We start from the raw sequence: 25,587 nt of genomic DNA on the forward strand, positions 1-25,587 counted from the left end.
TGAATTTGGTTATATCATATGTTAATTATTTTTAATGTATTGAAACAATGGAATAATCAAATTCAGAAATTACTGTGGTCGGAGAATAAAGCAGTAAAGAATGGATGAGAAATGGTTTTAGAATTGTATATGTAGGCTATCTGAAGTGAACGTACTCGTGATGTAATGGTCTAATCACAGTGTTACCATCTTTATGCGCTTGATGAAACAACGTATATAAATATGGTAATAACCAATATCTCGTTTCTAAAGCCTCACGTGAAGCCTTGGCCACATCTTCGCCTAAAGCTCCAGGATCTTGTGCCTAAAATAGAGATAACCGAACAGTGGAAAAACACTTAATTTTCTGGCTTCGATCTTCGTCAGGAAGCAAATTGCATGTGACTGGATTGTTACCTTGACTCAGGCTTTAGTTAAGCATCGATGTTTGTTCATGTCAGGCCCTATCCAGGTTCGTGTTGGTACATGTATATTTTATACATATTCATATAATATATTCTAGTAATTATATATTCGGCTTCCAATTCTGAAAGGGGCAGATGCGCCATTTTTTGGCAAATCATAGCAATTCTTTTTTAACTCAGCCAATCTGTTCACAGTTCACCGTCGAAATTTGAGCCTTCAAATCCATGTGTGTCCAGAATTATCCACGTTTGAATGTTAAAAAAATGACTATGTAAAGGTAACATTACATTTTTGTACTCTTTCATAGCAACTGACTTAAAATAAAATTATGGATTACCGGGTACCTTTGTTTTTGCTTCATTGTGGTTTCTACTAAAAGTATAGAAGGCACCAAGTTGCATCCATCTTTTACACAATTCAGGAGTTGTATCACCAAAATATCCACAAATATCAGCGCCAATCTTTAAACAAATAATGTAAATGACAAAATCCATTGAAAATCTCTACAGCCCATTGAAAGTCTTTCAGTGACTTAACCTTTTTATTTCGAAATAGATTTGGAAGATGATTAAGTCATGTATGATTCTTCCTATTTCTATTCTGGACATTTTATACTGTATTACAAAAATGACTTACAAAAGGTATTCCAAACAGATTAAAATCCAAAAGACCAATTATGGATTGCTTCATATGCTTAAAGGTACTTTCATTATCTCCTAACCAATGAACTGACCATGCGCCGCTTCCCGGGAACGTTGATCTTGACAGTATAAGTCCTCTTTCTTGGTTATTCTTTGCTTTTCTAATACCCCTTGAAATAAGGATTAATTATAAGTGCATTTCATGCAACACCTTCTTAGATCTGAGCAATTTATATAAGAAAACCACATTGATAACGTATCCCTTGTAAATAACGCATCTAAATTTTTCTAAAACTTTCAAGAATGATTTTCTTAATGACCTCTTTCATATGATCAAATATCAACAGAGTTACGGCATTATGGATATCGTTTTATGATAAAAATTGTGATAGTTTTCAGTATCACTTACTGTAATGTAGCTGAAGTTTGACTCCAACCATATAAACTATGGACATCATAATGCCGATATTGTTCATTAACGCCCTGTAGCGTATTCATACAAATAGTATTATCAGATAGTCTTGCTGTTTTATTAACTCCAATTCTGTTCTTATCATACACAAATGAAGCCACTGTAAACAGATAATTGATAGAATACTTTACTTTATGACTCGAAATAATCCTATTTCTATGATTTAGCTTTGACACAATGTTTGCTCTTTTTTACTCTTTATAATGTTTTAAATCATGTCGGCACACAAACTGGACTTTCAAATTTTTGTTTTCTTTAGCTTTCATAAAAAATAATACAAGCGGAAGTTTTGTGTTTTGTGGATCTTACTTGTTCTGTATGGTGGATCATCCCAATCATTGTTGGTACACTTCAATGTCCAGTTAGACTCTTCATTATTGGTTTCAAAATTAGAAGGTTCATTCATATCCTGTTTGAGGGAGATTTAAGAAAATGGCATGACCAATACACAGGGCCAAGTGGATTTTAAAGATTTTTAAACTTTGTATGTCTATCAACTTAAAAAGGTATATATAAAAAATACAATTTCCTGCATGACATCTACGGTTCCTATATACAAGTACAAAATCTCATAAAAATCCTCGTTGAAGACAAAGCGGAGAGGTTATCCCCATAAAGTTGCAGATGATTCAGTAATTATGCTGATTGAAGATTAAGATCTGTTGTTAGTAAAATTAGCTTTCTCTCAGCGAGTTAGCGAAAAGTAAACAGGAATAAACTTACAATCCAAATACCATCAAAGGGGACCAGATTTGTATGTTCAGCTATCAGTTCCGACCAGACTCGTGCTGTGTTCTCATTGAAAAAATCTGGAAATACCACTTTTCCAGGAGGCCAAACCTACAAAATATTCATGTAAGTAAATATAAGAATATTGAAATTATCAAAGGTACTCGTATTATCTCGTGATCACAAAATACATCCAAAGTCATTGACATCAATATTTCAATTTTTTAAACAAAATCGGTGTTCCAATGGTTTTAATATAAAAATAACTTTAAATACTTACTTTGCCAAGAAGTGATCGATTTGAAGTAAAACTATCTGAGGGAATAGATGCACCAACTGGCCATTTTATATAACCATTTACTGCTTTAATTCTTTCATACGGTTCATAATTTGTATCTTCTGCTTGTAATGCTGGGTCCTGATTTGAAATAATAAAAATTCTGTATCTATTTCTTTATTTCTATTCTCAACAGTTTAAACTTTAACTCAGGAATTAGGAATTAATGTATAAAAACAATGTCTGGTTGGCTTACTACAGTGAAATTGTCTTGAACAAATCAATGTATTTCATATTAATTCTAGACCCTTTCTATGCTATCGCCTCTGAAATTCGAGATAAAAAAAGGTGCAAGATCCGGTTTACTATAACTGGTTTAACTCCACGAACTTATTCTGATACTTATGGATAACCGTTATAGATGGGATTAAAACAAAACACATCAATGACTATGGAGGGCCAGAAACTACTACTGTCAACTACCTTACGTTTTCAATGACATAAACATAATATTTTACCAGAATAATGATAGTCCTCATTCCATCACTTCTCAAATCATTAAAATAATCTTTTAATCCGGCAAAATTTACATCATCCACTGTAAAGTCTTTTCTCTGATTCATATGATCTATATCAGCCATTTGAACATCCTAATCAATATAATTTGTCATAGAATTACCTTTCACACATTAAACATCACAAAAGTCGGCCGTATGCTGTACTGTAGTATCTTTCGTCCATGTTGTCATGTAATTGTGTCATGTCATGTTGTCATGTAATTGTGTCATGTCATGTTGTCATGTAATTACATTGTCATGTAATGAGATATGCCTGAATACTTGTCGACGTTTCTGCTTGAACGTGTTGATCTGTTTAGATGGAACGAATGTCTGTAACTTATTTCTTTCAACTGAAAGAGCAAAAATGTCGGTGCAGATCTTGAACAACGAATTTGTGTTGAAATCAACATATTGACGGAGTTTCAACCCTTGATACACTGAAAGTGGTTTGTGAACGCCATCTTTCTTCTTAAGTAAATTCGACTTACATGAGGAATTTTTGCTTCCCGTGTCCTTGTTACAGCCTGTTTCATTTCTTCGAGATTGTCATAACCAAATCGCGATAATTGGAACCCTAAACTCCAGTATGGTGGCATGTACGGTTTCCCTATCATCTGAAATAGATTAAATGGTGTTAAGAGTAGTGTCGGAGCGGAAGAGAACCTGAGGTTGCCCAAATTCTAACCTAGTTATGAGATTTTTGTCCGAAAAACATGCTTTTGGGTCTGAGTTGGGAGACAACTAAATAATTGGACAAATGAATAGCCTAGCCAGGCACTGGACAAACCCTATGACTCTGGGGTTTCTAAGATATAACACATCTTTGTAACAGACATAAATTTTCATTTAACTTCATTATTAGATTATATAGGCTTACTGTAGTGTATTGTTGAATAACATTTTCTGGTTCAGGACCGAGGAAGAAATATAAATCTAATATTCCTCCAATAGTTCGGTATGTCAACATTGGTAATGGGGTAAAAGAATATTCTGAAATATCAAATGAGATATTTTCGGCACTTATTCTTAGAGGTTGTGCTAGTTACTATAACGAATCTATTGCTATAATTCCGGAAAACCTATTAACACAGTGCTCAAGGTATATCTCTTGACCAGGAGAGAAACATAAATGTCCCAGTACAAGGTTAGTTATACTATGTTTAATGCTGCGAGCGGTCTTGATCGGAGATTTTTGTTGCCGATTAGAGTCTAGAGAAAAATCTCGCGTGTGTCCGTGATTCCACGAGAAAATTATCGCGTCTGCGACAGGATTTATAATATCAAACAAGTCCGATATTTTTTATCGTCTGCAAAACAGACCGTCATCATCCAATCAGAAAAGACAAACGAAAACTGTACCTTGTGCATTAGAATTGAGTATTAAAACTCCATGAGAGTTGCCATCATTCTCTAGAACTGTGTAGAAGGGATGGACGCCATAGTGGTTTAAAGGTTCCTAAAATAAAGCAAAATAGGCTAGTGCTTCACAAATGAACGTTCAAAAACAATCATTACGGATTTATTTTTTGAACTTTTAACTGCTTGGAATATTAGGCATGAGAGCTGGACGGGATTTCAAATTCTTTTGCAAAAGTCTCACCAATAACCTATAAAAATGGTAGATTCTTGAAAATTTGATTCTTACATTAACATTTGTAGGTTGATCTCGACTGAACAAAGGATATGATTTGAACCAAAGATTGTGTCTAAAGGAATCTTTAATAGCATTTTCACCAAATCCATAAATATTTGTTGATGGTAACTTGCTAGAGATCTGTAAAAACTTGTCAGCAAATGTAAGTCCACCGACACTGGTATCAAATCTACATTAATGTGAGCATAACATAAAGAAAGAAAACTTTAAAAACATCGAAACAATGTTTGGAGGATGAAAAGTTCTTTATATTATCTTTTCATATATACCAAGGATTATTTTTTTCAATCGGTTCGATCTGTTCCATATTGTTTCCGATGATTTATTTGTTTGATAAGCCCGAACAACACACGAAGATCGGTCACTTGCTCATGGGAAGCGGGCTTCAATCTCGCAATTGGGTGGTACTTTCGGATACGTGCGCGTACTTTTGCGCACCAGAAATGAGCCGACTGAAAAAACAGTAGCCTCTACCTCTTACCTACTTCCTCCTCCGGCTCCAAGGTGGCTTGATATTGTCCTTGGGACAAAGATCATGTTATGCCTAGGAGGCGTTATAGAATGGTTTTGAATAATTCTATACTTACAATACTGTTTCTGTAGTATGTCTGATGACTTGGAAACTAAAAGTGTTATTATTGAAATATTTAACCATATAACGGGGATTTTCAGCTTTTGTGCCAGGGTTGGTTAATTCCAGCGGAACTTCAAATCGTTTCTTGTTTTTGTCAAATATCTAAAGAAAAGAAGCGGATTCTGTATAATTATTCTGAATTGAATTGAAGGCATGAATGTCTTCGATGAAAAGCATATAAAATCCCTGGACATACGAAACTATGTATGGTTCTTACATGGAAGTAATACACATGAACGTAGTTCACTGGAATTTTTAATCTCTTCCTGGACGAAAAAGGCCTTTATATTTCAACAAAGCCTTAACATCACAAATAAGCCATTTCTAAACCTTTAAATGTACTTTGAACGCTATGTTAAAATTTAGTAGTTTTTGTTTATATTACTCTTTTTTATCTATAGCTTCTTGTTCTTGTTTTTGTCAAAAACCTTTCTGTGATGAGAAACAACCAGGGATTAGAGCTACATGGCATGGAATTTAAAGCATTAGTGAAGGGTTTCCCTACCTTGACTCGAAGCAGATGATCATCTAACTCTTGAACCTCAAATGTAATTTGTTGAAGATCTTCAGGGAACGGACCTGGTAGTGGTGATCTTTTCAATGGAATTTGGTACCCTAAATCTGTATCTTCTCTAGTACCGTTTATCATATAGCCATAATCATTTGTTTTAAAGAAACAGTGTGGTACCCCTGACATAACAACCGAGTCATATAAACATCCTCGAGCTAGACATTTACCTTCGTTTACTTTCTCAATCCCTCCCATAACTTCTGGGTAGCAGTCAATTCTAGAGTAATGTTCCTCCGTCGACAAGCTGGAATATATTGAATTTATGAGGGAAGTAGGTTAGCCATACATAGAAAGGGTCGAAATTTAAACTGAAGATTGTTTCTGTAATAATAATAATAATAATAATAATAATAATAATGATTAGGGTAAGTAATTAGGCTAAAAAGCCTTCCTTTGCATTTCACCCAAGGTTAACTGTTCTTTACGCAAATTCTTGTCATAAAACATAATAAACACCATATTGATAGATACATATCCGATTCCAATTTTTGATTTTTGGCTTTTGGTATATATGTCGAAAAGGATTATAAACCTTTATTTGGACTTACTGAGAACCATATAAATTAGCAAAGACAAGCGTAAATTCCTTGTTCAATGGAAACTTATGATTGATAACCAATATCTGAAACAGGGGAAAAAGTTTCTAAATAATCAGAAACAACAGGATGTGTGTGGTACATAACTAGGCAAATAATAAAAAAACAATGATGCGGTCTAGGTTTACAATATCTTAATATCATTAGTATAGTAATTTAAAGGATCAACATTAAATTTTTATTATAAAGATAGCTTGCCAGGCAAGGTAATATACGCCCACTGGCAGCTATGATTTTGAATGAAAATATTTAGCAGTACAGTAACAATCACCAGTATGAAATATTCAACCTTCAGTCATACACTTCTTTTGAACTCTTTAGGGCAATTCTGAATAATATTGAGTCTGAGTTTTTGCCCTTGCTCCTGAAAACGTGTTCAATCTTTAGCTCGTGAAAACTCTAGAAGACAAATATTCAATCTTCAGCGCGGTAATGAATAATAAAACCAAGTTTTGTCAAAATCCGGCAAGAATCATGCCTTCTGGAGTTTTTACAAGCTACAAATCGAACGAGTTTTCAAGAACAAAGGCAATAACTCATACTAAATATTTTTCGATTTTTCTGATTTTCAATAGGCTTCATCCATGGGTGATAACAAACACTCAAGCCAAGTTTCAATAAAATCCGTCAAGAATTGTGCCTTCTAGAGTGTTTACAAGCCAAAAATTGAACGTGTTTTCAAGAACAAGGGCAATAACTCATACTCAATATTTTTCGATTCTTCTGATTTTCATTAGGGTTCATCCTTGGGTGATAACCAACACTCACGCCAAGTTTCGCCAAATTCCATCAAGAATTGTCTCTTCTAGAGTGTTTACAAGCTAAAATTTGAACGTGTTTTCAAGAACAAAGGCAATAACTCATACTAAATATTTTTCAATTTTTTCTGATTTTCAATAGGGTTTATCCATGGGTGATAACAAACACACATATCATGTCAAGTTTCGTCAAAATCCACCAAGAATTCTAGAGTGTTTACGAGCTAAAAACGGACGACGGACGGACATGGGTGACGGCAATATACGCCCTCCATTTCATGTGGGCGTATAAAAAACATTGTTAAATACACATAAAATTTTTTTTAACATATGCTATGAATCTAAAGAAAACTTTGAGATAAGGTAAGGGACACTTTTCTTTAAATTTTGGTGTGTAGTTTTCATTAATATGAGAAAGTAACCTTTTCAACCTTCTCCAAAGGTAGTTGTGAATATGTTTACCTGTTTTGTTATGTCAAATACAAATGGTAGATCCAAATTTTCCGAAGCATATCTAACGATTGGCCTAACATTCTCTTGTGGAAATCCCATTACTTCTATTTTTTCAATATATAGATGGTTCACTTCTTCAATGGCACTGTGTAGAATCTTCATTGATAATTTGGCCTGAATTATAAGATTCTTTGTTTTAAACCATTTCTTTCATTATGAGCTGTCATACTTCTTGAATAACAAAGATTAGTTTCTTTCATATTGCAAATATAACAAAACGTACCAAAATAAGAGCACATTATTTTCTTATTTATATATTATACAGGTATCCAAATTATTCCCTTGTTTTTTGCGATTTTTTTCGGAAAGAAAAAGTTTCTATACCTCTTTAAATTCAAATTCTGCCTTGTAATAATTTCCATTTTCATAAGTATCTGGAATAGAAAACAGTTTATTTTTAAATTTGATTAATATCATAAAATAATCTGGATTATCTTTCTTGATTATTTTAGACAAAAATATAGAATTATATAAGATAATTTTACACAATCTCACTTTTAGAATATATAAACTAATAGAGATACAGGTCATTAAAACTCACCAATTGAAACTCCGTCATCCCAAAATAATTCCCCATTAGTTATATTATTGTTAACATCCAAAGCTACCAATAGTCTCATTGGCCTTTTCCGACTATACAAACAATAAATGATAACCATATTATGTAAATATTAGATAAACAACAATGATTTATAATTATTTGAATATATATTATTGTGTAGCTGAGCATTAGGACAACATTTAAACAAGAAATAACTGTGTAAACATACCATTAAAAATAGCTTTACATAATATGCTAGTTGATAGTTCATAACCAAAAAACCCCTACCTTTCCCTAGTATTTCTGGCATGATCCTGCAAACACAGGATTGAACCAGCCCGGATATGTAGTGGTATTTTTGAATCGGAACTTATATCTAATGTTTTATATAGGCCAGTAGTTGGTCCAGATACAGCTGTTTTCTGAAAGAAATTTTTCCATGTTCTTTACCGAAACACTTCTACGTTTAAAATATACACATTGTATTACGAGTTTACACAAATTTTAAGGAATCTAACTACATGACACAATTAACGTATTGGTATGTGACGTCATGATACAATGTGATGCTTTTTATAAAAATATAACTTACAGAATAAAAATCATACCACACACCATTTGGTTTATACATCTTCAGTTTAGTTTGGTTCTAGATAATAAGAAAGTAAAATCAAAACAAAATAATTTGGGAATAATGACAGGCAACAACATATAGTGTGATTATTATTTGTCCAGAACTGATGATGCATTCATATGATATTATTATATATTATATATATATTATATCATTCCGAAGCATTGCTAAGGATACCAGTAGCGGCGACAGCCTCTTGGAGCCTGGGTTGCAATATAGTGGACAAATATGTCCATCAAATAAATTATCAACAGATGTTTATTGCCGTTCTGGACGATGATTGTTGGACATGGATGTAGCATAAGGGATTTGTACGCGTTCAGCAATGTAAAACCAATCTCTGTAGACGATTACGGGGAAAATATCTTGGGAGTTGGGAGTTCAAATTCCGAAGGCGTTGAAATTTCAGGAAACAGAATTAGGTTGTTGGAAAGATGATCGTTCAAGCACATCCAATAATTATTGTCTCAGTGATACTTACAGGATAAAGAATTGGTGATATCAAAAGAGATCGTCCCCACATAAACTGTTCTTGGATACCATAAGTTTTCTTATCGTCTGGAAATCTAAAAGAAAGAAGTCATCAATATTTTCGGGACCCCGTTGATCTATTGGTCAGAAAATTTAGAGATCTTGTCGTGGTATCCTAGAAATTGTCTAGGCAGTGAACAATTGTTTCAGTAAGTCATCATTTATCAATGTTCCAGCGAACTAGTTGTATATGGGTCCCGATAATCAGTGGCTCAACTAGATGAGTGGACTAACGTGGGTTGGGGCCTCTCCCCGGTATTTTTTTTAAACATTATGCTCTCCTACATTTTCCCCGGGTGGGAGCTCGTGGACTTGGTTCAACCAGTCCCTATATGGTAGTTGAGCCACTGTAGACAATCTGACGAAGAAAGTTGTAATCCAAAACAAGAGGATAAATTGGTAGAAACATCAAAAAAGTATCACACAAACGACATTATATGAAAACTACTACTAGTTGAACTGGAATAAATCTGAAACTTACTCGTGATGAAGAGGGCGGACTACTGTATTACCGTCAACATGAGCTTGATGAAACAATGTATACAGATAGGGTAATAGTTGATAACGAGTCCTTAAAGCTTCCCTTGATGCTATGACTACTTCTTCGCCTAATGCTCCAGGATCTTGATCCTAATGAATTACATAAACAAGTTGACTAAATACATAATTTAAATGTCTTGTTTTGGTGAACGATATATATAGCAATTGGGTAATGGAACACAATGTCAGATAACTTTTGGTATACAAGGGAAACAAAGTCAGTCAGAACGTCATAGACAGAGCATACTTTCTTCTACTACCTGATAGCACTTCTCTATGAAGGAGTCCACTACATCTTTTATTCTTGATTTTGACATACTTTGGAAACGTTTTTGATTTACGGAATTGTCTTGCTTGTACGGTTTTTTATTCATAGACAAAAAAACCATATGCTTACAATATATCCTTTGCCATTATGATTTCTACTGTAGGGATAGAAGGCTCCCAACTGCATCCATCTTTTACACAGTTCCACATTTGTATCTTCAAAATATCCACAGATATCAGCACCAACCTGGTATACAGATTCAAGACACATATTTAAAAAGGTGACAATGTGTACTGATAATTGTGACTAAATTTAATTGTACCTTTTCATACAATACAATCAACATGATCAACGTAAGAGTAACGTATACATAGAGCAATACTTACATATGGAATTCCAAACAAATTAAACTCCAGCATTCCTATTTTAAAAATAAATAGCACAATGTTAACATTCCGTTTTATTTATTCAATTCCATTTGGTTGAAGAAAAATAGACCGCGTTTTTATCATTGATCACGTATATCAAATTGACCATTTGATTCTAGAGTAACGATTCTAGGCTTTTCTATAGTGAAATTAACAAACAATGTAAATGTCCTTTTTTTACCAATAATTGAAAGTCTGAGATCTTCCCATGTACTTTTATTATCTCCTAGCCAATGTCCAGAATGTTGACCACTTCCTACAAATGTTGATCTGGTCACTACGATACCCCTTTCTCCCGTAGCTTCTTGTAATCCACTGGAATAGAAAAGATCAACATTCGTTTACAATTCGATCGCTCTTTATATTCGACGAATTCCTTAGGAATTTCAGATCGAGGTGCAAATAAGTGTTTCACTGATCACATAAGACGGCTACAAATACTTCCCAAAAACTTTTACTTACTCAAATGTCGGCATGGTTTGGCTCCACCCATATAAAGAATGGACATCATAGTGACTGTATTGCCCTCGATCACCCTGTCGACCAACAAGACACAATGTCTTATCCGATAGTCGAGCTTCCTTATTTCCATAATCATAACTATATCCAGCACCTACAGATATCACACAGTTCGTCTAATTATTTGTGCTGGTACGATATATCGGTGAATCGATGCATCGCGATACGACATGCTCAGATATTGTGACATATCGTATCGCGATGTCGTGTATCGACGATTGTTACCCGGTACAAGTAATTATATTGTGAATGAACATGACTATACTAGCATAGAATTAAGTATTATTTGAGTAGGGTGACATTGGCAGGTTTGACGTGTTCACAATGAAATAACGCTTCCGCTAATGTAAATATTTTTGGGAATTAAACTTAGAATTGAAGAAAAATTTGATGGTATTGTTTTCCCTACAGCTGTTTCACCTTCTACCAACTGGTGTGGGCAGATTTATATTCGAACAGATGTTTGTTGATTCACAAAGAGTAACTACTATTTTGACAAATTCGGAAAGTGTAAGTTGTAGGTAGGCCTACTTTTATTTGATAAAAAAAGTTTACTTGTTCTATATGGGGGATCGTCCCATGTATTATTGCCACATTTTAAGCTCCAGTATGGTTTGTCCTTTTCAGGCCAGTTCCATGGTCTCTTTTCATTGGTTCCAAAATTAGCTGGTTCATTCATATCCTATAATATTATTAATTTCCTTATAACAATAACAAACAAACTCAATTCTTGCCAATAAAAGTTTGTATTGCAAATGATCGGTTAGAGGTATTAAATTGAATTAAATTATTCGTGTCAAGGAATGGTAGCAAATGGTCACTCAAAGATTGTTTCGAGAATAATCGGCCAGTATGTTTTCCCGTTTCCTGCCAATTCCATGCTTTCATTGGTTTCAAAATAAGCCGGTTCATTCGTGTCCTAAAGAGTGGGATCCAGATGTCGATATTAACTAACCGATCATAAGCAAAGTTCACGACTATCTAAATTGGAACAAGACAAAACTTTTACAATATCTTTGATCCTTAGAAATAAAACAGTATTCAGATGTTTGTATTATAGTTAGAAAGAGATAAACATACAATCCAAAGTCCATCAAAGACGAGCTTCTTATGGTAATCTTTGATCCATTTCTTCCACAGCTTGCTGGTTTCTGTTTTAAAATAATCAGGAAAAACAACTTTTCCTTGAGGCCAAACCTGTAATAAATGAAAATTGATATACTTCTGCTGTTATTTAAAAGAAAGAGACCTTGGTTATTCTATGTTCCTTGGTGCCTGACGGACCCCGGACCTTGCCGTTTGGTCTTTTGGGATTTTTGAAGTAGCCCGCATCAGACGGGCGTGAACAAATCGATGTAAATTGTTACTTTAAGAGAAAAACAAATATAATGGATAATCCACATACAATGCGTTTCTTTAAGGATTACATCACAATATAGCTCAAATTGATTAATGGAGCGATGTCATGATTAGCCACAGAGAACTTACATAGCCAAACATAGCTTTATCTGTATCAGCGCTACCATCTGGAATGTTGAAGTTATCAGGCCACATAATAGATCCACTAATCTGACGAATATCATCATAGGGTTGATAATTTGTTTCGTTCGATACGATACATGGGTCCTTAAAATAATTTGAAAAAACTCTAATTAAGTGATGAGGTATAGCCATACTTTGCATTGTGACTAATAAAACAATACAACAGAAAAAATGCATTTTAATAAGCATGTTGAAAGCGGTATTAACAAGATGATTAAAATGGTGAAGTATTTACCAAAATGATTATGGTACTCATGCCCTCTGCACGTAACTGACTGAAATATTCCGATAACCCGCCAAATTTTTCTTGATCAACAGTGAATATTTTATTGTTATCATAATGATCTATATCAGCATATTGTACATCCTGAAAGAAACAATCAATGACAAATTTAACAGAATTGATCAATTTCTTGCAAGCCTTCACAAACCTTAAATTTGACTGGTAAACGCCCACAGAGACATCTAAAACGAATACCCCCTAAATTTTAAAATTGCCAGGTTGAACACCCCTGTCTTAAATGTACCTAATGAAATATTTGGAAGACCTTACGTGTGGTATGTCACCAGCTTTTGTTCTGTCAACGGCAGCTTTCAAATTATCTAGACTGTCATAACCATAGCGACACAGTTGAAATCCCAGAGACCAATAAGGTGGCATCATAGGACGACCAATAGCCTAAAATAAATGTTGACAATTTCTTATTGAACAAAAATAAAAACATTCAGCACACCTATTAGCGGAGATAAAAGTGTGCCAAAAACTCCCTATATAACATTTTACAAGTACAAAGGGCCGGTTACACGCCGTGCTTCGTGAGCTACGCGTCTTGCACAAGAAGTTGTGCAGCAAATGAAGCTCATTGATGTTAGTATTTGGAATTGGAACTAGAAAACAGAAGCTTCAATCTTGGAGGTCTTTGGACAACTGAAACGTATTGGGTAATTTGATTTGTTATTTTTCTTATCACCAAGATTTTGGCTAGTAGTAGTGGAACAATTAATGAACATGAAGACAACCTAAATATAATGACATTTATCTTACTTTAGTGTATTGCTGTATGACATTCTCTGGTGTTGGTCCCATGAAAATATAGAAATCTAAAATCCCACCTATCGTTCTGTATGTAAGCATTGGAAGGGGTGTAAACGAATAATCTAAAAAATATTGTAAGCTCTTTAATGACACGAATTTTAATAGAGTAAAATGTGTTAGACGGCAAAAACGTTTATTAAATTAAACAGCCTGTAATAACAAAGCTTGGTAATGTGTGACTTTTATCAGTTGTTGGGTGAAACATTCTAAAAGGTGACCAAACACTTAAAACATTTGAAATAATAACCTTGGGCATTGCTGTTCAACAATAAAACACCGTGAGCTTTACCATCGTCTTCCATTCCAACATAAAATGGGTGGACACCGTAGTGATTAAGATGTTTCTAAAAAAAAAGTGCTATAATAGTAAGCCTATTTGATACATGAACAAAAACAAAATAACGTTTAAATTATTTTGATTCAGCGAGATTCGTGACAAATGTACAAATTCAGTCGTAGGGTGACACCGGTATTTACTCTTGACTGTTGAGTATTCTAATTTTACCATAATACAGATTATTAATAAATTCTATATAATACCACAAGACTGTAACTCGTATAATAATATAATATATAACATGAACTATGTTCATGAACAATATTCTTGTATACATTTTCTCATCCGATCAGTATTAATCATTGACAACTCTAAAATGTTTCAATAGCCATTCACAGAAAGAAAGTACTTACTCCCCACGCTTTAACTGTTGGTTGGTCTCTTGAAAACATTGACCAGGTTTCAAAACTCAGATCATGGCGGAAGGAATGATGAAGATTTTCTCCAAAACCATAAATACTAGTAGAAGGTAGTTTGGTGGAGATTTGTAAAAATTGGTCGGCGAAGACCAAGCCACCTACTCCCGTATCGAATCTACAATTTGAAAATATGGTCGTGGCTCTTAATGAAATTAATGTTTATTATTCATTATTCAATTTCTTTCAGTAGAACCTGAATGACTTTCAAGATGTAGAAATTATTTAACGAAAGTCATTAGGATTTAAAAAGGAATTTGTTTACTTACATTACTGTTTTGGTTTCTTTTCGAATGATTTGGAAAGCAAATATATCATTATTAGTAATTTTGAACTCGCAAAGGACTTTATTCGATACTGTATCATTTGGTGTATTCATTTCTTTAGGAACAATATATCTGTTTTCACCAACAACCTCAAACTGTTTAAAGAGATAATAATTCGATAAGTTGAGAAAATAATTCAGATAACATTTGTAGACTCTTCAAAAGAGACAGTGAGATGAAAACTGGATGATATTTCTTACTTTATTTTTATCTTTGACATGAATTATTGGTAATCAAAACATGATGGCTCAGGGTTGTTTTCAGATGGATCCGGAATTTTAGATTATATTACATTATTATGGTTCTGAAAATTTTATAAAGATAAATCCCATCATAAATTCCCAAATGGAATTGAAAAGATTGCTAACATATTTATAAACGTACCTTAAAACGAAGCAAGAAATCACTTTTTATTTCTACAGTAAGCAATATATTCTGTTTATTATTTTGGAAAGGTCCAGGGCCGACGCTAGTTAACAGTATCTTGAGCCCTTGACTAGTTTGTACTGGCAATCCGCTTATCCTGTATCCACCATTCTTAAAATAGCAAACTGGCACTTTGGGATGGAAAATGTCTTCATCGTATTCGCAATTCCTGGATCGACAGGCTTCCTCTGTAAGTTTGATATAGCCACCATGGCGTTCCGTAAAGCAATCAATTCTTGAAAACTGATCCCAGGGATTATTTCTAAATAGTTAAAATGCTAATGGATAAATTATTGGCAATGTGTATTTTCTTAACATGGTGGCGACAAATCCAGTCGCAATTGCCAACAGGTATTCTCTCAGTGAGCGTTACTTGACAATGAACAATTTTTATGTTAAAACAAAACTATGACAAAACTATCTATAATCCTATTTTTGCCAACATTTACACAAGATATATAATTTAGTTTCAGATACAGGGGGTAGCTTTCACACAAGCTATATTATTCAATTTCAGATACCAGGGTCAGCTTTCACACAAGCTATATTATTCAATTTCAGATACCAGGGTCAGCTTTCACACAAGCTATATTATTCAATTTCAGATACCAGGGTCAGCTTTCACACAAGCTATATTATTCAATTTCAGATACCAGAGTCAACTTTCGCACAAGCTATATAATTTAATTTCAGATACAGGGGGCAGCTTTCACACAAGCTAAATTATTCAATTTCAGATACCGGGGGTAGCTTTCACACAAGCTAAATTATTCAATTTCAGATACCAGGGTCAGCTTTCACACAAGCTATATTATTGAATTTCAGATACCAGGGTCAGCTTTCACACAAGCTATATAATTCAATTTCAGATACCGGGGGTAGCTTTCACACAAGCTATATAATTCAATTCCAGATACCGGGGACAGATTTCTCACCACCTATTTAATTCAATTTCAGATACCTGGGGAAGCTTTAACACAAGCTATATTATTCAATTTCAGATACCAGGGTCAGCTTTCACACAAGCTATATAATTCAATTTCAGATACCAGGGTCAGCTTTCACACAAGCTATATAATTCAATTTCGAATACCAGGGTCAGCTTTCACACAAGCTATATTATTTCAGATACAAGGGGAAGTTTCAACTTCAAACAACTTACCCCCATGAAAGATGAAAGGAATGCTCCAGAGGTATGTTTAGATTCTCTACAATGGTAACCTGTAAGAATCAATATATAATATATATTATGTTGAACATTCAAAACAATGATGAAAACGATAATGCTTCTAGAGTGTTGTTAAAACCCAATAATAATACATATTAATGTGTGGGACTATAATAAATCAATAGTGACTGTAAAAGAGAAGGCAATGAGGCAATTTTCGTTTAAAGCTTATGATCAGAAAAAAAAACAAGAATGAATGCCCCACCCCCAAATTATGGATCCATCAACTGACACATATAACACAGACATTGACTGCCAAATACCAAATATATGTAAAGTACTACCTGAGATATATTGTCATATCTTGGTTTGAGAACATTCATACTATTATCAGCATTAAACAATATCACATTATCAGTCATTGAATTCAAACCCCAAATTTCTATTTTTTCTACAAACAGTTCCTTAACCTCTGGTAAATTATTGTTTTCTACAGACATTGTTAAATATTTCTGAAATTAGGATGATAATGTACAAGAAGTAAGATCTAGTAACAAAGAAAACAAGATGAACAACATATAAACATCAGACCAAAACGGTCTACCGTGAAAGATCCTCTTGAGCTTTGTGGTTCTGCTATTACTTAAAAAATCTTGGTAAAACGCCGGAAGTAAAAAGTCTCAGCCAGAAGACACGCCGGAATCTACCATTCATTACCTACACAAATTGTAATCCTACCTGGAAATTGTGTCAGGACAGCGGCATTAGCCTGTTCTTTTTCGATTTCCAACTGTCGAGGGATCTTTAAAGTGCACAGCTTGTAGCACAAAGGGGGGCCTCGGTTTATTGTCCCATCCGACGCTTTTTCCCTGTCAGCCCCTCTTACCTGCATAACTGACAGGGAGGAAACCGGGTTGAAAAATGCGAAGGTATCAATGCGACCTATGCCGGGATTGAACCATGGACCTTCAGGTTAGCGGACAAGCGTCTAACTCACTCTAGACAGATTCAGCCTCGCGGAAATTGTTGAAGATTGTCAAATGTCCAAGACCATCAAGACCATCATGATGTCCTTCTACCATTCCAAATAGTTATTTTTGTATCTAATATATAACTTCGGCCTCAAATATATTGTTTCTAAACAACTTGAAGGTCTCAGAACAAAGATCCCAGAAGACGAATCAAATTTAGGAGCTACCATATGTATTTATTCCAAAGAACACGCAATTATATTCCGATGTACACTTACGTTTTCTGCTTTAAACTTTGCTAAATAATATACTCCATTTTCGTAGGCATCTAAAAATATAAGATAAATGGTGGAGAACATCAATTGCGACATTACATTATCACTATATTAAATATCTAAATCTAAATATCTAAATATAAGAAGATTTAAACTTACTAATTGAGTCGCCATCATCCCAATAGAGATCACCAGAAGCCTTTCCCTCTTTTAAAGCAACCACTAATCTGAACCCATTTTTTCGACTGTAAGAATAAACGAAAATGAATATCACAAGGAGAAAACCGACATGATAAACAAAATATTGTAGCCGCAATGGAATTCGAGTGCCGAAAAAAAGATGGATACTTGAATAATGGTCCAAGATCTAGATAGAAAAAGCCATGTCAAACTTTCTTAAACATCGAATACATTCCACTATATACATGAACATTTTCTTTTAAACGTAACATAACAAATTTAGAACTAACCTAAAACTTGTGTTATTAGCTGGTTTCTGTAATGGTAATATATGTCCACCTTGGACATGGAGGGGAATCTTAGAGTCTGATTGGACGATCTCGTTGACAGAACCATTTTCTGAAGACTTCTTGCCCTTGAAATGAATGATGACGGATTTTACACATCGCTTTAGTCAATTCAATGAATGGGACCAAGATCCACGTAAAGAGTTCTTATCAATGGGTTAAGCATACATAGATGGTCAACACACAAATTTGAAATGCAGTCGAAATGAAACATTATCTTTTACATAACTACACTCATCAACTGCGTTTTCTGTCCAATTCCAGTGGTCACCTGCCCTAATGTAATTGATAGTTAATTTTACTTACAGTATAAAAATCATACCATATAGAATCTGGAAGATAATACTTAATTCTTGCTTGGTTCTGAAATAGTAACAAAAAATATCAGCTTTATCCTTAGACGACATAAAATCGCCACAAATATCAACTGACAAGAGCTCATCGTATAAAAGGTTACAAAATTAAAACACTTACTGGTTCGAGTATAGGAGAAATAAGTAAAGCCGGACCCCATAGAAACTGTCTATCTATATCATAGGTGTTTTCATCTGCTGGAAACCTAAAGAAATACAGTTTCGGTAAACAAGGTGTTTAAAATGATAAAAAAAAAAGATGTTACAATATATCCGTACTTTTTTATCCACGGTTAACGGTATGGAGTATGTTACCAGTCACAGTACATGACCCACATATTCCCTTTTCTTTGAAGCGCTGTAGTGTCTTGTTATTCTGTAATAAGACTTAATGACTTACTCGTGATGTAATGGTCTAATTACAGTGTTACCATCTGTATGTGCTTGATAAAACAATGTATATAGATATGGTAATAGCCAATATCTGGTTTCTAAAGCCTCACGTGAAGCCTTAGCCACATCTTCACCTAGAGCTCCAGGATCTTGTGGCTGCAACGAAAATTTTGAAAAAATAAAACATAATGCCAAACTGTCGACTGATATCAGCACAACTACTTGCTTGAAACTAAATAAATAGAAGTAAATAGAGAAAATACCGTGTATCCGAAGCCGTTGTGGTTTCTACTAAAAGTATAGAAGGCACCAAGTTGCATCCATCTTTTACACAATTCAGGAGTTGTATCACCAAAGAATCCACAAATATCAGCGCCAATCTAAATTATAATAATCATAAATCACCGTAGTTCTCAAACTGGCTATGTTGGACAAGACATTCGAATAATCTGGGTAAATCATCCCGCATAACGATTTGTGATAATCAAAATTTCAACCAATCAAATAATCTGCTAAATAGAAGAATAGTCGTTCACCGTAGATAGATTGTAATTGTCATTTGAAGAGTTTATTTTGATTTGATTAAAAACAGGATATCAGGTAAATATTTTATTTCTCACGATTTATATAATCATGGTTGTCATAACTCAAATATGCAAACATTAAAGAAAATCCCAGATCTAAATTTTATTCAGATTGGCAAATTACTTCATTTAACAGCAAGGGTATTCATCAGCAGTTGTGAGATATTCAATTCCTTAAACCCAATTTACGCTTCACCAATATTCCACATACTTGGTTTATGCATATTTTGTTTATATATAGATGTAAGAAAATGGCGCAGATTAAACACGAATTCAAACACTCCGGAGTTTTGAGAGATATAAAGAGTTTGATGTCGCCCAAACGTCTTTACTAAGCTTCAGGGGCCGAAAAGGGGACAGGGTCCTACATGGTCACGACAGAGACGGATTTATTCAAAGGGAAAAAGTGTTTAATCGAAGAAAACTTTCTATTCATCTAAGCCTCGTGTGGAAATTCTAGAATTTTCTAAAATCAATAAAGGAAAACGTGGTAACTCAAAAATTGGTAACTTTGAATACATAAACTGAAAATCAATCTGTCAATTCAACATAATGCCGTTAAGTTTTAGTCGGAAAGTCAAAATACGTGAAGGCCACAGGGCGTCAGTGAAAAGACTTGTTTCTAAAGCTGAAGAACTTATTTCAAGCATTTCGACGGGAAATTTCGAGGTTATTGCTCCACAGTTATTGACATTAAAAAGAAACATTGAAGAGAAATGACAAACTATAATTAGCCTTGATAAAAAATTTTGAATTCTGTGGATGAAGATTATATAGTAGAAGAAATTGAAACAGCTGATTTGCATTCTGAAACTGTCAAATCAACATTGATGCATATCGAAAGCATTCTAAATAAAGAATCAGGAAATGGAGTACCGGTACCAAACAATCAAGAAACTGAAAATCGACAAGAAAATTCAACAGCTGAAGCAAAAGGTGAAAATAATTCTAAGCCCACAACAACAAATCATCATAGTCCGAAACCACCTACTTTAAGATTGCCCAAATTAGAATTGAAGAAATGTGATGGTACCTTGTCAGAATGGAAAACATTTTGGGATTCCTTTGAAAATGCAATTCACAACAACAACAATTTAGCTGCAATCGACACGTATACCTACCTGAATTCATTGGTGGAAAAATCTGCTGCTGATGCAATTGCTGGTTTATCACTTACGTCAAGTAATTATCAAGAAGCTGATGACATATTAACAAGGCGGTTTGGAAACAAGCAAAGAATTATTAATGAAAATATGGAAGCTCTTCTCAACGTTGAATCCTCCACCAACAATCTGAAATCCTTACAAAAACTGTATGATACTGTAGAGTCGAAGGTTAGAGCACTGAAATCCTTAGGTGTGATGCCCGAGTCATGGAACATTGCTATCATCAATTTTAATGAATAAACTGTCATCGGAAATGAAATTAGCCATAAGCAGAGAAATGAAAGATGATGAATGGAGTATGGATACTATTATGGAGAAGTTTTTAATTGAATTGGAGGCCAGAGAACGGACATGTCAGAAAGGCGGATTTTCGGACAACTCAAGGTCAAGAACAACTTCATCACTCCTCGTTAACACACAAAGACAAGTTCAATGTACCTATTGTAGAATGAACCATCCATCAAACGCCTGTAGAAATGTAACCAGTGTCTCAGGACGGAAGGAAATCCTCAATCGTTTTCAAAAATGCTTCATATGAAGGGGCATATAGCCAGAAACTGCATCATCAAAAGGAATTGTCCTAAATGTGGAGGCAAGCATCATATTAGTATTTGCAATGAGTCAGAAGATTTATCTTCTAATCAACAGAATGGAAGAAATTATTACACTAATGGTAGTCGGTCAAGTTTCATTCAACATTTTCAAGGAGATAGGAATAGGTCACAGTCTAATGGTCAGTCTTTGTCTACTTATGGTAATGGTCAGTATTCAAATGGTAATGGTCAGTCTTCAAATGGTAATGGTCAGTCTTCAAATAGTAATGGTCAATTCAGAAATGGTAATGGACAGTTTACAAATGAAAGGGGCCAAGGCAACTCTAGATCAACATTCTCTCAAAATGGTAACACTTCAAATTCAACAAATGGTAACTCAGTGGTCTTGTATACAAACACATCAACCCCAGTCTTACTTCAAACAGCAAGAGCTTTTGCTTCTAATTCCAACAACCATAGATCCAGGATTGGAGTCCGATTAATATTTGATGGTGGGAGTCAAAGAACATATATTAGTGACAGAGTAAGCAATTCACTGAACCTTTCAACAATTGAAAGACAGTCAGTCATGATTAATACCTTTGGTTCCAACTCTGAAGAAGCTAAAGTTTTGGACATTGTCAATGTCAATGTTATGACCAAAAGGGGTATTGTCAATCTATCTGGATTTGTTGTTCCCTACATCTGTGATCCACTACAAAATCAACCAATGATGAGAGCAAAGGAATACTATAGTCATTTATCAAATATCCAGTTAGCAGATTACATAGAAGATAGTGGTGATATCGAGATAGACATTTTAGTCGGTGCAGATCAACAATGGAACTTCTTTACTGGTGGACTTATATGGGGGGAGCAAGGCCCAGTCGCTATGGAAACTAATTTAGGATGGGTGCTGTCAGGACCAGTTCACAGTTCATGTCACAATTTGATAGCGATCAACAGAATCACATCACTATTCACAAATCAAAGAAGTCTAGATGAAGATCTTAAAGGTTTTTGGGAGTTGGAGTCATTAGGAATCAAGTCAAAGTCAATTTATGAAGAATTCATGGAATCAGTCAAGTTTAAAAATGGTCGGTATGAAGTAAATCTGCCTTGGAAAGTACCTCACCCATTTCTACCAGACAACTATGAGCTTTGTAATAAACGCTTAGATGGTTTGCTCAGACGCTTAAGACAAGAACCAGAGATATTTCAAGAGTATACTTCAGTTATTCAAGACCAGCTCAAAAATGGAATTATAGAAGTTGTAGAAAATCCCTCATCTGGTGAACTTGGTAAAGTTCATTATTTACCTCACCACCCTGTTGTGAGAAGAGATAAATCAACAACGAAAGTCAGAATAGTCTACGATGCCTCAGCAAAATCAACTGGTCCATCTTTAAATGATGATTTTTATGCAGGCCCACCTCTCACAGAAAATATATTCAACATTTTACTTAGATTCAGAATTCATCCTGTTGCAGTAGTAGGTGATATTGAAAAGGCATTTCTAATGGTGTCAGTAAATGCAGATGATAGAGATGTCCTACGTTTTTTATGGATCAACGACCAATCAAAACTTATCTGTCTTAGATTTACCCGTGTATTTGGTGTATCTTCCAGCCCTTCTATTGAATGCAACAATCAAGCAACATGTAGAACAATATGAAGAATCAGATCCAGAGTTTGTCAGAACCTTTCTTCAGTCTATTTATGTGGATGATTTATCTACTGGTGCCAAAGATGAAGAGTCAGCTTATGAATTATACACAAAGGATAAATTAAGATTAGCAGATGGCGGATTTAATCTAAGAAAATTTATATCTTATTCAAAGGTCTTAACAGAAAGAATCAATCTTGAAGAAAATCAATTAAAGGGAAAGAACTCAGTTATGGATAATCAATCAATAGAACAAGTTTTAAATAAAGAAGAAAGGGATAAAGTTTTAGAAGATGATGATAGTTTTACCAAGTCATTATTTGGAAACACAACCTCTGCTGACACTCAGAAGATATTAGGAGTTTGTTGGAACTCAACTGAAGATAGTTTGGTATTTGATTTGAAGTCTATAACAGAACAACCAACAGAACAGAATCCAACCAAAAGATATGTTGCCAGTCTAGCATCCAGGTTTTATGATCCACTGGGAATTTTGTCACCATTCATAATTTTAGTTCAAGATACTCTTTCAAAATATGTGTAAAGCTGGTTTAGATTGGGACGATCCCATAGAAGATCAACTACTGATAGAATTCAGACAATTGGTGGATGTTATGAGAACAGCAGAAGTATTTTATCTACCAAAATGTTATTTTAAATCTATAGAAGGAGAGATCATAGAATGCAATCTTCATGGATTTTGTGATGCATCTATGAAAGCATATGGTGCAGTAGTCTACTTGCAGATAATCACCTCTACATCAACTTATTCCAGATTTTTAGCTTCGAAGACTCGAGTAGCTCCAGTTGTTCAACAATCCATACCGAGATTGGAACTTTTGTCAATATTGATTTTGTCACGGCTTATGGTAACAATTCAGAAGGCTTTTGAAATTGACCTAAACATCAAACACTCAACTTGTTGGTCAGACAGTAAAGTAGCACTATATTGGGTGAAGAATCAAGATAAAGAGTGGAAACAGTTTGTTCAGAACAGGGTTAATGAAATTAGAAGTCTGATGCCTGTTGAAATTTTCAAGCACTGTCCAGGAAAGGAAAATCCAGCTGACATTCCATCAAGAGGAATGAATCCTAAGGAATTTCTGTCAGAGTCTCAACTATGGTTACAAGGTCCATTATGGTTAACAGGTGATCAAACAGAAAACAACTGTAATTTAGAAGATATTAACCCAGATGAATATATATCAGAAATGAAGAAGAAATCTAAAATGGAATCTACACTATTGGTCAAAAAACAGAATGCTGAATGTATTGGTAGAATTATGATATGTGAAGATTACAGTGATTTCAACAGACTTATTAGAATAACCAGCTTAATTTTGAAGTTCATTAGAATTCTAAGGTTTAAAGTTTCAAAGACTCAAGACAAGTTTACTGAGGATAACAATGAGCGAGCAAATAGAGCAGAAATTTTATGGTTATTGGAAAATCAAAGGGCATTAAAATCATGTGAAAATTATCAGAAATGGAATATGGAATTCAGATTATTTACTGATGAAAATGGTTTGATGAGATGTGGTGGCAGGTTGGGAAACTCAGAATTACCCTATACTTCAAGATATCCAATCATATTAGATTCCGGTCATTGGTTAACAAATTTAATTACTAGGCTTGCACATCAGAAGATATTTCATGGTGGAGTTAAAGCAACATTAGCAGAAATCAGATCAAATTACTGGATAGAAAATTAATACATGGTTGTACAATTTGTAAGAGATTTAATGGTAAACCTTACACACCTCCAGAATCACCAGAATTACCAGAATTCAGAGTTAAAGAAGCAAATCCCTTTGCCTACACAGGTTTAGATTACATTGGTCCAGTTCATTCTAAAGATTCTGGTAAATTATGGATTTGTCTATTTACATGCTGTATAACTAGAGCTGTTCATTTAGAGTTGGTTTCAAATCTCACTCCAGATGCCTTCCTCAGATGTTTTAGAAGATTCACTGCTAGAAGATCAATTCCAATGGTTATAGTCTCAGATAATGTTTCAACATTCAAGCCAGCCTCTGGAGAAATAACCAGTATTATGCAAGATTCATCAGTCAAGAAATTTTTGTTCAATCAACATGTCAAATGGTCTTATAACTTAGCTAGAGCTCCTTGGTGGGGAGGATTTTATGAAAGATTAGTCAAATTAGTCAAAGATTGCCTGAAGAAGAATATTGGTCAAGGTGATTTAAGTTTTGATGAAATATCAACAGTGGTAGCTGAAGTCGAAGCTATATTAAACACACGTCCATTGTCATATACAACTTCGGATGACATAGAAGAACCGTTAACTCCATCACATTTAATATATGGTTATCGTGTAATCAGTCTTCCAGATAGACATATTGGTAAATTAGACGATGTAGATGATGTAAATCAGTCGGATTTGAGTCGGCGAATGAAACATATTAAAACAGTAATTGGTCATTTTTGGTCAAGATGGAGAAAGGAATATCTACAAGAATTGAGAAATCAACACAGGAATATAAAGAAGTCAAAGTCAGTCAGTACGTCAAGTTCAG

At 34.3% G+C, this 25,587-nt stretch overlaps 3 protein-coding genes across 3 annotated transcripts; all 3 read right to left on the reverse strand.

Annotated features, from left to right (window-relative positions):
- Positions 1-2,211: 2,211 nt before the first annotated feature.
- On the reverse strand, positions 2,212-6,171 carry LOTGIDRAFT_102822 (hypothetical protein; the record flags this gene model as incomplete). Its single annotated transcript, XM_009045473.1, has 9 exons — positions 2,212-2,339; positions 2,560-2,665; positions 3,043-3,174; positions 3,573-3,698; positions 3,962-4,074; positions 4,444-4,540; positions 4,736-4,907; positions 5,326-5,474; positions 5,878-6,171. Coding segments are annotated over 9 exons (1,317 nt in total), but the record flags the coding sequence as incomplete, so codon positions are not given.
- Positions 6,172-8,128: 1,957 nt separating this feature from the next.
- On the reverse strand, positions 8,129-14,782 carry LOTGIDRAFT_102400 (hypothetical protein; the record flags this gene model as incomplete). Its single annotated transcript, XM_009045474.1, has 18 exons — positions 8,129-8,184; positions 8,352-8,443; positions 8,640-8,773; positions 8,944-9,000; positions 9,467-9,551; positions 9,998-10,146; positions 10,454-10,570; positions 10,711-10,745; positions 10,934-11,067; positions 11,215-11,329; positions 11,827-11,914; positions 12,352-12,468; positions 12,760-12,897; positions 13,049-13,180; positions 13,367-13,492; positions 13,859-13,971; positions 14,157-14,253; positions 14,615-14,782. Coding segments are annotated over 18 exons (1,953 nt in total), but the record flags the coding sequence as incomplete, so codon positions are not given.
- A 4,537-nt stretch (positions 14,783-19,319) lies between these two features.
- On the reverse strand, positions 19,320-19,481 carry LOTGIDRAFT_102365 (hypothetical protein; the record flags this gene model as incomplete). The annotated part of the gene is made up of 1 exon (XM_009045475.1): positions 19,320-19,481. A coding segment is annotated over one exon (162 nt), but the record flags the coding sequence as incomplete, so codon positions are not given.
- Between the last annotated feature and the right edge of the window lie 6,106 nt (positions 19,482-25,587).

This window comes from Lottia gigantea, assembly GCF_000327385.1.
Source record: "Lottia gigantea unplaced genomic scaffold LOTGIsca_1, whole genome shotgun sequence".
Classification (NCBI taxonomy): Eukaryota; Metazoa; Mollusca; class Gastropoda; family Lottiidae; genus Lottia; species Lottia gigantea.